A 14,097-nucleotide genomic window follows, 5' to 3' on the forward strand; every position below is an offset into this window, starting at 1 on the left:
TCATTATTTCATTTTTTATGTATGTTTAACTTATGTGTCAGGTCATCATCAGTCAAAATAAAGCTGTAACACCTATAAACATATAGTTAAAAGGGCAACAATTGCACCTTCCTTCACATTTTTAAATGCTTTTCAGTTAGGCCGGATTAGAGTCTCTGCCGGGGTGATTCTGGCCCCCGGGCCTTGTGTTTGACACCTTTGCTGTAGATGGTGGGTCATTGTCATTATTGTATACTACTCAAACACAGGAATCCAAATTGAACACAGCGTCATCTTGCTGGGTGACCTTTTTGTTCAGGTATAATACATACCGCGCCCTGATGGTCTCCCTAATCGGTCCAGCCACATACATGCAGTGGGATCCACCAGAGCAAGCCTATTGCACTTCACAGCATGCAGAATCCAAAGGTAGTGTCACAGCCCAGTCCAGAGTCTGTGTCCCAGTAGGGCAGAACTGTTTTGGTGGCATAAGGGGAAAGGGCTTCATACACTATGTGCTCATAAAGGATTTGTTCCTGTAGCCAAAAATATCTGATGGTAATTTCAAGAGTCAAGATTAGCTGTATTTCTCACATACATAATTATACAAGTAAAATCTGCAGTGAGAAGCTTCACAGACACTTATGTACCAATCTGGCTGAGAATAAATAAGAGGAAGACATAGCTTTTTAAAATGGATTAGCCAACTGGTAGCACAACCATAGTCCAAGTATGAGTATCAGAGTAGTCAGGGTGTAGGCTTATTAGGTCATGGTTTGACTCTGCATTTAACTGCTGAAACAGAAATCTTCAGTTATTTCCTGTTGATGTTCAACATTTACTGAAGTTGATGAAGATGTTAATTATAATCTTATCCATCCTAAAAGCAAATATGATGTGTTACCCACAGTGTAAGGTAAGTGTAAGGTTTCTGTTGGAGCCAGAGCTCATTTTTACTTGTGTTTTTTCCCCCTGAGCAGTTATAAGTAGCAGTAAGTGTGAAAATACAGTGTCTATTCTTGTGATCAGTCATTTTCTATTTCTATCAAAGGAAATTGCATGTTTCAGGAAACAGACTGAGCGAGTTCTCTGTTGAAATCAGATCATCATGCTGTAGAATGACAACAAAACAGACAGCAATGGAAGTGGACACTGCTTTTCTCAAATCCAGGAGGGGGATTGTGAAGGTGACAGAGATGGTGAGATATTTGCTTATATCCTAACTTTGGACATTTGGCGTAATGTGGTGTAAAACAGCTGATACATGCCGTTTCGCTGCCTTGTGCCTGTTAAAAAGGGGGAACAGAAACAGAACATGGCGCAATAGCTTCACAATGCTATATGCTTTAGCTGGTAAATGTTAGTATGTGATTTAAAGGCTGTTGCTGAAGTGGATCATGACCTGTTTAATCTTTTTAAATGTCATGAGGAAAGCTTCTCAAAATGACAGTTCCTGTTTTTCTCTCTAAACTGAGAGGTGCAACACGTTGCAAAAAAAAATAATTGCGAAGCAACCAGTGGACGAGAAGGAAGGAGACCTCACAGTACACAATGCAGTTTTAAAATAAGCTGTCATCAAACATCACAGTGTTTTTTTCTTGGCTCTGTTATCTCAGTGACAGTTTCTCTTTGCAATCTCCCCCTCTCTGCTGTAGGTGACTCTGTTTGTGGCTTTTGTGTGTTTTGCTGTAGCCTCGACACCCAAGTACATCGCAGCCACAGCGTTGGAGTTTTTCATCACCTCGCTTCTGCTGGTGCTCTACCTGCTCAAACTCAACAAGAGGCTGACCTTCTTCTTTTGGCCTCTAGTTGTAAGTGATGTGTTACAGCTTTGGACATAGTGAGAGAGAGTGAAAAAAAAGTGTGACTGCCTGTTGCATGTTCAAGCTCTTGTTCTTTTCTTTTTGTTCTCCTTCTTCAGGATGTATTGAATTCAGTCTTTGCAAGCGTTTACTTCATCACCTTGAGCTTGATGGCTATGACTTCTTACATTAACACAGGCATGCTGATTGGAGGGGTGAGATGTATTTAAGTGTATATACAGTATGCTCAGTAACATTAAACCTTCATGCATTGGCATAGATTCACTTCTGGAGCACTACTCTAAGTTTAAACAAGCCTTTACCCCTGAATGACTTGTTTTCTTGTTTCTCAAAGAGAGGCGAGTCCTTAAAGTTTGACTGTGTAAAAAACGTAAAAACACTCCCAATATGAGTAGCCTACATACACACGAACACACACATGTGGAATGCAATGGATGTATGCTGAGATGTACCCTCTTTTTGCAGATCATGTGTTTCCTCTTAGCTGTGCTGCTGTGCGCTGAGAGCTACATTCTGTTCAGTATCATCACATTCAACAGGCCGAGGACTGAAACGCAGAATACATAAAACAGACGAACTGCAGCAAACTAACGACAACGTGTGCGCATGAATGACCCCAACCCGCTAACTGCTTTTGCATTCTGTGCGTAGTTTAAAGGTTTAGCTGTAGAAGTGTTTGTTAGTTTATTCACAGGCATATTTGATTCTGTAACTAAGCATGGTGTGGCTGTTTAAGATTTCTAAATTGTAAAGGGAAAGAGAAAAAAAATATCAATAAAGATTTTTTTCTTTGTGACATCATGAGTTGTATATTTCCGCCGTTGTGTGCAGCTGGGGGCATCGCATTTCACATCTGTAGAAAGCAGATGTTGCACTTCTTTTTTTCTGGCGCTCGCGCTGCATTTCCGAGCTTGTCATTGTTTCCGCTTCCACCTCAGAGAAGCCTCACGCCTCCTCATATCTCATTTGAGTGTGTGTGTGTGTGTGTGTGTGTGTGTGTGTTTATTTTGCACTAAAATCGCTGCAGTACTTGTAGTTTGAGCAGCCCGGAGCTCGAGGAGAGTTTTTCTTTTCATAACAATGGGGGACATCGAGGCTCCCAGCTCGAACCGGCCGCCCCAGGCTGTCCTGAAGTCCATTCTTCCCAGCAAAGAGTTCGTCACATCCAGGAAAGGAATGCTGCTTATTGCTGAAGTGGTAAGAAATGACCCGATGAGCCAGGCCAGCAAATCTGAGCGCCAGTGGACCGTTGTTTCACCAAAGGCGCAGAGTTGTGGGTAGTTTCTGGCAGTTTTTGCAGACACTGCACTGTGTTGATTTCAGCGCACATTCAGAAATAACTTTAAAAGCTTGGTTAACTGTCATTTTAGGTTCACTCGGTTTCCGTTAGGTCTCCTTTAGAAACGGAAAGAACAGTAAGTTTAAAGCAGCCGTGAGACAAGCTTAGGAAACTCTGACTGACTTTATACTGGATCGTACTGGTTTGGATGGACACGCGGTGAAAAGCCTGAGGTAACCACTGTTGTCCACGCTGTCAATGATCCAAGTAAACCACGGTGTAATTCCAGGCTCTCTTTTGTGCACAATTCATTTCAAGTTCAAATATATTGAGAAGAACTTGGGTTTTTATTGTCGATTTCAACAAACCAAATACTGAAAAAAAACTTGCGCCGTGGTGTTAGTGTGAGATTACCAGCATCGCGAGTTATTTGTGGGAAGGGTCTTCTCGCTGCAAACCCTCAAACTGTGTCATGTGACATTCGGCTCATGCTGGGCTGTGAGTGAGCAGTTATCTTCCCCGCAGTCACATCCTTTTCTGTATGTCGCCTGGAGCACAGCTCTACACTCCCACACAAAGCGCAGTCTCTTTACTGCTGCTTCACAGCGTGGAATGGCCTGTAACCCACGTTAAACAAGACCCAGATAGTAGTGTGCAAAAGTCTTTAGCCAACCCTAATATCTTTATATTTCCTATATTCTTGAAGGAGCCAGAATTTGTTGTGACCAGTAGTGCCAGGTAGGGCTGGGCCATATTATACCGTTCACGGTAATACCGGTATAATGTTAGGCAACGATAGGAAAATGAAATATCGCGATAGAATGGGAGTAAAACGCGCATGCGCAGTGCCTTTGTTTTCATACGCACATGGCCGATTGTTGGTTTGTAAAAATGGTGCAACTTCCGTGATGTGGAACTGGTTTGGTATTTGTCCATCAGATACACAACAAAGCACATTTTTTTGCAGAACATGCAAGCGGCCGTTGTTATTGTCGTATTTGTCGGACTAAGATGCTCTTAAATCTGGGAGTAATCTGGGTCCCAAACTCCATATATTTGACTTCAGGTCAAACAACCCTGCAGCATCACTGAGAGTTGAAAACTGTCTAAATTCTTTGATCTTTAATAAAACGATCAGCATTGCTGCTTTACCAAGTGTAACTATAAAGTTTAACTTCCAGGCATCCATGAAAACAAAAGTTATTACATTTAACGGAGTTAGAAGTTAGCAGGAAGCTAGCGGAAGTTAGCTCGCTAGTTTCGCTAGTTACCTAAGCATGATATAGCATGTTCTGACTGAGAGATTTCTGAAAAAATTCAAACGTACAGCTCTGCTATCACTTCCAACATAAATGAAGACAGGAAACTAAACAGCAGTGACGTTTTTAGGGTTACTGAAGTTGGGCTAGCTGATATATAATGATGTGCTACGTGATCGCTAGCGACACAGCTATATTAGCATAACATAAACAGTGAAGCTGGAGGAGGAACACTAACACTTTTCCACTTATAAAAGTTAACGTGAAGGTTCCTCATGGTTAGAGACAAATGCAATCGCATGGCAGGATGCTGTAAACGGACCAAACTTCAGTCAGGAGAACAACTGAGATAATCCATCCACAATACGAGGTTAGTCATTAATATACTGCAACAACATGGGAATAGAGCAGCTGCCAGAGAATTCAACATTAATGAATCAATGGTACAGAAGTGGAGGAAGCAAGAAGAATGAGTTTAATAAAGTTTGATTTATCTGACTGCTTTGTTTCGCTTAATGTGCCTTATAATCCCGTGCACCTTATGGTCCGAAAAATGCGTACTGCACACTGCAGTTTAATGTTGCAAAGCACCTCTTTTTAACTTCAGTGGATATTATACATGGTTATGCTCAGGATATGTCAGCCCATTTCTACTGGAAATACCTTTGGGTTAAACTTTCAGCAAGGAATTTGCATTTGCACTGTTACATTTTTATAAAGCTTTAATGTACATAAAAACCAGCTTCTTGTTTACGTGAAAATAAATGGAAGGTTGTCTTTTTGCGCTAGTAATGTTGTGGAGTTGTATTTTGTCTCGCATCAATTATATCGTCAGTTATATCATTATCGCAAATTTTCAAATATATATCGTGATAAATATTTTTGGCCATATCGCCCTGCTCTAGTGCCAGGCTTGTTAAAAGTTTTTCTTTGGACAGCCCCAGTAGTTAAACATTTTCAGATTTATTTTACTTAAACCACATAATACTCAGCCAAGAAACAGTTGTATCTTTAGCCTCTTTGTTATTAGCAGCCTGTCGCAAAAATACATTGTTTCGATTTCTGTGGTCGAATCTTTAATAATGCCAACGATAAGACAGCTTGATAGAGATAAAATTAAATTTTTGCACAAACAAGGTGATTCTCACAGAACTATTGGCTGAAAGCTTGGCATATCTCAGCATGATGTGCAGTGTGTCCTTAAAAAAAATCTCAGAAAACTGGACAAGTGGTGGACAAATGAAAAGAGTGAGGTATGCCAAATCATGCAAGAGGTGGACTGAAAATCAGTGGCAACAGGTCTGATGTAGTGTTAATACCAAACTTGATATTTTTGGTTGTTTAAATGGAAGTGGGGAGGAGAGAGGTACAACAGTGAGTGTCTGTGAAACAAAGTGGAGGCTCTGTCATGGTTTGGGGCTGATGTTGGAGAACCTGACCAAATTGGTGGAATTATGAAGAGAGAAAAGTACCATTAGATTTTGATCCACCATCTGCAAAGCATGTGACTGGCAACACCTTCATTGTTCAGCATGACGATCACCCCAAAACACAGTGCAGTAAAATCATACCTGGATAGAAAAACAGACAATGAGACACTATCAGTCCTGGATTGGCCTCGCAGAGCCTTGATCTCGACATTTTTGAAGCCGTGTGGGATCATCTTGACAGAGAACAGAAAAAAAGCCAGCCAACATCCAAAGACTTAAAGAAATGACAAGAAAGCTTGCCTAAGAGAGTTCAGCCTGTTCTTAGAGTAAAGGTGGCCATATCAAATATTAACCTTCAGGCTTGTTCGAACTGCACAAACTGTTTTTGCCTTACATACTGTATTTCCATCTAAATCACATTTTGCTAGCAAAATATAAAGAAATCAAGGGCAACACAAGACTTTTGTCAACAGTAGAAGTCAGAAGTGTGTCCTACTTGGACTGTAGGTGAGATACCACGCCTGGTTTAGGCTTATTTTAGGAGATTTGTGATATACTATGCAGCACTTCTGTTCAGTGAGTCCATTCCTAAACTTTTCACAAGTGAAGCATGTCAGTGCATCTCGCTGTATGTGAGTGGTATGCTTTGCAGGATTTTCAAGATTTTAAAATCTGTTTCTTATACTTTCCAACTCTTTGCTTATTTGATTTTTGAAGCAACTGTTTAAATGCCAAACAGTTAAAAATGTTTTCTCCTTCACCTCAGCACCACAAACAATAATCCACCGGTATAAAAATGAGGGCCAAGTCTGAATGAAGGGTGGCCTTTTCAAATGTTACGTTTTTATCTCAGTGGTAAAGGTATGATACGAGGTATGAAGCTAAATTCATTTGCTTTAAGTTGCTGTGTAAGCTAAACGTCCTTGCAGTAGTTGGGAAACCTTTGAATGAACTCACACATCTGTGTGCGATTGTCTTTCTGATTAAAAAGATTTCAAATAATACGACACAAGTCCACAGTCGCTGAACTCAAATGTTACACACGAGGCTTCTAAAGAAAATAGATCATACCATAATACCACTGTTGCGCTGCTTGGACATATCAGGCAGGCTCATATATGCATCTGCTGAGCATGCAATACCGTACATAGTGTGTCAGACCACTGTGTCTTTCTGTGTAACCACAGGGTCTACATTTAATGTGCAGTAAAAGACAGGACTGTGTAGTGTTTGACATGTTTCCAAAATGCAAACAAGCTGTTAATAAGAGGCACATGTTGAGGCAAAGCGTGCCACCTAAAGATTGTGAGGCTTCTCAGCTCGGTACGTAATGCATGATGGATGTTTTTGAGAGGTTACAGATTCACACTCACAGGAAATAAATGTCTTCCATAAATATCTCATGGCATATTTGAATAATTTTTCTTCTTGGATGTTGTCAGTGTTTAGAATGAAACTGGCCAGTATAGGTTGGAAAAGATTTGTTAATTGATAATCTATTAATCAGTGTCTTTTTCCCAGTGATTCTTTTTAATTTAACTGTAACGTTTCTTTTTAATTAGTTTTACATAATTATAATCGAAACAATAATTTTTTTCTTTTTTACTGACACGAGTCCAGCCACACTGTAACAGAATATATTCAAAACTTTACTGTTAAGTGTTGCCTTACAGGAAAGTTTTACATCGCTCGGTAGCAGCATTTTTATAGCTGCAGGAGTTTGGGTTTAGAGTTCCTACGATCAGGCTAGTGTGGGAAAACTGACTGAGACAAAGACAAGATGGCCGTGGCTGTTTGAGATTACAGCGTCTGGGCTCGCCTTCATTTGTGCTGATGTGGTGTGTCCAGCTCTTCCTGTGGGGAGCTTCAAAGACAAGGCGGGCTCGGCCGTCTCGTCTTTATGATTAATAAAAACCAATAAAACATTTTCCTTTATTTTAGCTGCGTTTGTTTTGTGGATGTTTGCACAAGCATACATGTGGGAGGCATACAGAGAAGGGTGACGGAGTAGAAGCCTGTGTGAATAGCTTTTAACAGCTGTATCTCCTTACAGGAAGTGGGCCTGAAGCTGTAATTCACACAGACTAACAGCTTCGGGGCACTGCTACAGTTCATTATTTAGATCTGACTTGGAGAATCCTACTTGGAAATAACTCCACACCATCTGGCGTCTTAAACTTTTTATTTCAAATGCCAAAGAGTTGTCTTATTTTCTATTTCTCTTTGTTTTGTCTTGCTCTTTTTAGGGTCTGTCCTTTATATCATTCGTGTGCTTCGCTGGATCCTCGGCAGCAGCATTTGTGACCGTCCCCCTGCTGGCATTCCTGGCTTCTCTCTTCTTGCTGTTTGGTTACTCCACCAAATTCAACGAGAGGTTTAAAGGTTTCTGCTGGCCTCTAACGGTGAGAGCAGCTGTTTCAGAAAGAACCTTGAAACTTTGCCCCGCATGATCTTGCGGCGCTAAATGAAGAAATTAGTCGTGTAGTGTTTGATTGTGTCTCTGAATCAGCTCCGGTGTTTTTCTCTCAAAGGATTTCATTAGATGCGTGACTGCCTCCATTATCTTTTTCATCATCTCAATAATGGCAGTGTCCAGATACTCAGACGGTTCCTCAAAGGCTGCTGGGGTAACGCTGTCATCATCATCAGCATAGTCCATAACTGAATACATTTGGCATTGTATTCACATTGTATTTGCCTCTTTTTGCAGATATTTGGGTTCATCGCCACCATTGTTTTTGCCGTAGATTTTTATTTCATTTTTAATGAGCTGGCCAGTTTCTTGAAGCAAGGAGGGGAGTCCAACGAGGAACCGTCAAGACAGCAAGGTAACAAAGTCACCTCATGTACATATAAGTACATGTTTAATGTAGTTTCATAATAGGAGAGAAAAAGGTAAAAATAAAATTAGTTTTTATGCAGGCTCTGAGTACAGGTCCATTCACTGGTCACTTTATTAGTTACACCTTGGTAGTTGTGTTTTGGACCCTCTTCTTTCTTCTTTGTGGCAAATGCTTGAAGCATCCATCAGATGATGGACACTGTAGTTATAAAGGGATGGAAATGATCAGCAATAATACTTGATAATATTTGTAATTCCAAGCAGAGTTATTATAGTTACATTTTCTAGTTAGTCTTTATTTCATTTCATTTTGACTTTTTGCTTGTCTCAATCCAGTCTCAATCCAGTTACTTTCCAGAGTTGAACTTCTTGTTTCAGTTTAGCTTTTATTGTTATAAAATAATGAAAACAATTAACGGTTTGAAAGCAGTTGACTCACAGTCTTGTAGACAACCTGAATCTCAGTGAACATATCCATCATCGCCTCATCAGCCAAGTCGTTATGAAGTTTTTAACTAAACTAAACTAAACTAAACTAAACTAAGCTAAAACAAAAACTTTGATTTTTCATTTTTTCACATCTAGTTTTAGTTTTTAGTTTAGTTTTAGTAAACTATAATGAACTTGCTGCTAATTGTGCCAAGAAAATATCTCCCTCACCATTACAGATCCAGCACCAGCCTAAATCGTTGATTCCAGGCAGGATGAGTCCATGCTTTCATGTTGTGTAGAGACTTATCAGACCAGCCAGCATTTCTCTAATCTTATATTGTACAATTTTGGTGGTCTGGTGTCAACTGTAGCATCAGTTTCCAGTTCTTAGCTGACAGGAGTGATACCCAGTGTGGTCGCCTGACCTTTGGCATCAACAAGGCATTTTCAGCCAAAGGATATTTTCTCTTTTTTTGAACAATTTTCTGTGAAACCTAGGGATGATCTAAATAAATACCAACAACCATAGCACATTCAGAGTCACTTAAATCAACTTCCACCTCACTGTGAAGGTTAGCAGGTCACCTTGACAGCGGGCTGCCCCCATGTGATTGAACAGGTGTACCTAATAAAGTGGCCAGTGAGAGTATGTGCCTTGGAGTGATTATTATTGCGATTTGCCACTAAATAAATAAAACTGAATTGAATTGAATGACACACCTGGACCTGTAAACTGTTCAGGTAAACATGTTTTTAATTGCATGCTTTCAGTGCCATAACTGAAGTATTTTGTTTCCACACTGAGGTGGCAGCACACATTCAGAGATGGATCATTTATAAACTTCACTTTGATGTCTGATCCCACTGTGCAAAGCATTTTGTGCAAAGCATGAACCAACCCTTTCAACAAAAAAGTTTCATTTCATTCCTTAAAGCGTGCACTCTGTTAATGAAAACAAAACTGGCACCCTTAGACAGTTCTCTATGTTCAAAAGATAAAAAATGCCTTTCTCCAAGTGCACCACGTTTTGTGCGCTTGTTATTTTCTTCCTTATTGATGTAGCTCGTCCACAGAAAGTGCACCCAGAGAAGTGATACTCCGTCTGACGCAGAGTTTTCTTCTCTTTTTTTGTTTTGTAGATGAATTTTCAGACTCTGACTCAGACTGAAACTGTGGGGATCTTTGGCAGAAGATGTGTGATCATGCAGTCTCAACCTTTGTAGTAAAAATCAACACTGCCGAGCAGATATTTGCAAACACCTGCCTGGTTTTGTGCAATAGAGTTACAGAAGGACACTGTGTATCAAGGTCAGACTCATTGTTGGTCAGTTTCAGGTCGCCGAACACGAACAAAGAAGGTTTTAGTGCAATTCACACATTAGAAAAAATACTTTTTAAACTGATGCATCAAACACGCCAGCCTTCTGTTTTATTGGTTGTTACACAAAGTTTATAAAACATGTTCTTTTCTTTTTTCATGTTCAAGTTTACTTCCAGTGTCTTAGATCATTTGCCACAAATGTAAGAGCTACTATCACTCCAACACTTTCCTGAAGCTGTGAAACTGTTTCTGCTCATGTTATGGAGAAGCAGTTATTAACATCAAAATGTGCATGCATTATGTCTAAATCAGGGGAAAATGCTCTAGCCCTGTTTACATGTTTGCACACTAGAACACTGCAAAATGCCTTATTGAATAAATGTTTACCAATGTACTAATAATGTAATGATGCTGTAACAGGAATTCAGACCAGGAGGCCTGCTTAATTATCCTTTATTAAATTGACAGCATGTTTATAACCCTGTTTCCTATAAAGTTTGCACACTGTGTAAAATGCAAAGATATACAAATCATTTAAACCCTATATTTAATTTTAAGCATCAGATGCTGCTTTCAGAATTCTTCTTATTTACTTGAAAGCAGTAGGCTCATTTAGAGATTGATTACAGCAAAGCTTTTCCTAAAAAAACTGTAAAGGGGGCGTGTTTACAACTCAGCTGCGTTGCATCTGCTCTGTAGTCTGTTAAAAGGGACCTAAGGAGTCAACTTGCTATGCTTTTGGAGATAAATTGCTTTCCCTTTGTTACTTTCAGAAGCTTAACAACTCCTTTGTTGTATTTTTGTTTTCTAGTGCTCCAAATGTTTTTAATAGATGTCAGATCTGGTTTACAAGCAGGCCAGTTCACCAACCAAAGTCTTTTAATAATGGATTGCATTTATATAGCGCTTTTCAAGGCACCCAAAGCGCTTTACAATTCCACTATTCATTCACTCTCACACTGGTGGAGGCAGCTACAGTTGTAGACTGACAGAGGCCCGGGGAACGAACCGGCGACCTTCCGGTTACAGATGTGCTTCCCAACCCCCTGAGCCATTAGGTTGCCCCTAATTTAATATGTATGTACAGAATGTGTTTTAGCCTAGTCTCGCTTAGTAATGCACGGCAATACCTGACACAGCTGGATGTAAGAATGTGTTACTCCAAAACCTGATTTATCGTTCAGCATAAATGATGCCTTCACAGATGTGCAACTATACCACTAGGGGAGCCCATAGGCCTGCCCCAGGCTCCCTTTTGACTTTATTTTTCCGATTGAGTCTATATTAAATGAACTATGCTTATAGAATGCAGAAACATTTTTTGCCGCTTGTTTGAATGTTTTTTTCTTGCTTTGTGTGCTAAATTTTTGATTATTAGTGTCTACCCAAAGCCCATGCATCGATTTCCATTATAGAACTAAGGATCACAAACATTCGGTACAGGTTTCCAGCCTTGTCCAGATTTCTCTGGATCAGGTGAACCCCTTCCTAACTTTACTTCTGAAAGACTCAGTTTCTCTGGGATGCTCTTTTCATATATCATGTTACTAATTAACCTAATGTGTTGAGCACCAAATTTCTTTCTGGATTGCACAAATTTACAACATTTTGCCGTCTATTGTTGCCCCTGTAATGACAGCTTTGTAACATTTTACTGGCATCAAACTCAAAATGAGCTCATGTAAAAAAAACAAAAGTTGTTTTTAAATTAAAAATCTAAATTAAATAAAGCTAATTTTGGCTCGTGCCTTATTTAAGAGTGGTTACCAGAGCACGTAGCAACGCATGCTTGATTTGGTAGGTCTCTTTTTGTTTTTTTCTTGTTGTAACCCCAAAAGGTTTGTGTCTCCTCCTTTTCAGAGTTTGAATGAGCTAAAATCAGTTTCATTCTAATTTGATTCACATTTTTCACAGTGTTTTGACATTTTAGGAAACAAAGTTATAAAAAATTTTGTAGCCTATATTACAAGAAGAGAATGGTTGGCTGGTTACAACCTCTGTCCAACTGTGGTAGATTTATAAAAGCCTATTTTACAATCTGAGGATAACCTTTGTTTATCTTATGTTTATTTCCTCATATGAGTTTCTGTGATGTGCTTGAAGACATTAGAAATCATGCTACTTTGACACACTTACTAAGGTAACACACTTTGTCGACTTCCTGCTCTTTTGTTGTTTGTGTGCTATTTCTTCATATGTGCATATGTGTGTGCAGTTTATTAAAACCATTTAATGCAGTATTACTTTGAGAAATTCTAAATATCTGCTATATAAATCATTGTATGTGTTTTTTTTATTTGCATGTGTGATGTATGATTTCTCTCCATCCACTGCCACTACTGACAAATTAGATGCACTAGAACGCCACAGTGACTGTTAATGAAATCTACACGAGTGCTACAGCAGCACTGAATTAAAAACAAATGACTGGGAATTGGCCACCATGGCATTTCCCGCATTTTTCAGTGCGGTAAATTTTATGGATCTGTTACAGCTGTAGCTTCATGTTTTAAAGTTGAGTGGAAATAAATGAACAAAATGAGAAAAAGACCTTGCAGGTCTATGCAAAATAAGAGCTAAGATTTCCATGAACCCGTCTGCAATGATGTTATAGATCGTTTATACCCTGTGAAAAGCAAGAATGTCAAACTCATTTTATATTGTGGGCCACATAGAGTTCACTTTGATCTTATGTGGGTTGGATCGGTGAAATTCCAGTTTCTCTGTGTAAAAAGTGTAACTGTGGATTCACTCATTGAAATATCAACACAAACATAAACAATTTAAAAATTATGTCTCAGTTTTTCTACATGGTAAAGAAATGCTGTTGTATTAAATAAAATAAGTCGTTCAGCACGACTCTTCAAGCTTAGATTGTAAGAAATAATGTGTAAAATTACAGAAATCTGTAATTTAATTACTTTGGTGTAATGTGACTGGCCATGGGTAGGAAAAACTGTAAACTGTGTTCTTCTTCACATTTTCCAAAGTCATCCAGCGGGCCTGATTGGGGTCTTTGCTGGGCAAATTCCAGCCACCAGACCTTATGTTTGACACCCTTGTCCTCAACCTTAACTTTAAACAGGCTTAAAAAGGTAACACGGGTACAGACATTGTGAAAGTGCACATTTCAAACATTCCCAAATGGTTTTAAATGATTTATTCTTTCCAAGAAGTAGGAGAACCTTCAGTTTACTTGAAACATTCGAACAACATCCCCACACAGTACCATTTTATAAACGGGTGCCTTTGTAAAACCAGTGTAGATGTATGTTGCCTGCTTGTTTAGTTTTTGTTTGGTTTTGGATTTTTTTTTGCAAAAAAAAGTTTGAATAAAAACCTGTCTTCATTTCAATAATGTCATTATAAACCAGTGTGAAGTCTCCACACTTCTTCGTGATCGGATCATTGTTTGCCGTTTATGTCACGACCTGCAAACCAGCAGAAAGCCTTTTCTTTCTCATAAATACAAATTTCGTAACATATTGCAGCACAGTCGTACACAGAGAGAGCTGCAGCTTGATAAGCGTTTGACAAATATGGTCGGTTTATATGACCAAATAGCATAATGCAATAGCGTGATTTTGTTGCTGTACAAATTCTTAAGTGAACATGGTAATAGTATTACTCAAAAACAAATCCATCAAAGTAAGTTACACACACATAAATACGAACAAGATTGTCTTCTCATACGTCTATGTCAATCACCAAACCAAGAGAAACAGCATTAA

General features: G+C 39.2%; 2 protein-coding genes across 2 annotated transcripts; both read left to right on the plus strand.

Annotated features, from left to right (window-relative positions):
• The first annotated feature begins 1,097 nt into the window (after positions 1–1,097).
• Positions 1,098–2,369, plus strand: LOC146639823 (chemokine-like factor). The gene is made up of 4 exons (XM_085355588.1): positions 1,098–1,178; positions 1,635–1,790; positions 1,901–1,996; positions 2,268–2,369. The coding sequence occupies exons 1-4, from the start codon at positions 1,098–1,100 to the stop codon at positions 2,367–2,369; spliced, it is 435 nt and encodes a 144-aa protein (XP_085211714.1).
• A 372-nt stretch (positions 2,370–2,741) lies between these two features.
• On the plus strand, positions 2,742–12,036 carry LOC146639824 (CKLF-like MARVEL transmembrane domain-containing protein 3). The gene is made up of 5 exons (XM_085355600.1): positions 2,742–2,999; positions 8,017–8,172; positions 8,302–8,397; positions 8,481–8,598; positions 10,185–12,036. Exons 1-5 carry the CDS (start codon positions 2,883–2,885, stop codon positions 10,211–10,213), a joined length of 516 nt encoding a protein of 171 aa, XP_085211726.1. The 5' UTR covers positions 2,742–2,882; the 3' UTR covers positions 10,214–12,036.
• Positions 12,037–14,097: the final 2,061 nt, after the last annotated feature.

This window comes from Diplotaxodon limnothrissa, linkage group LG1 (genome assembly GCF_057381915.1).
Source record: "Diplotaxodon limnothrissa isolate DT_005_m linkage group LG1, D_limnothrissa_male_GT1.1, whole genome shotgun sequence".
NCBI lineage: Eukaryota > Metazoa > Chordata > Actinopteri > Cichliformes > Cichlidae > Diplotaxodon > Diplotaxodon limnothrissa.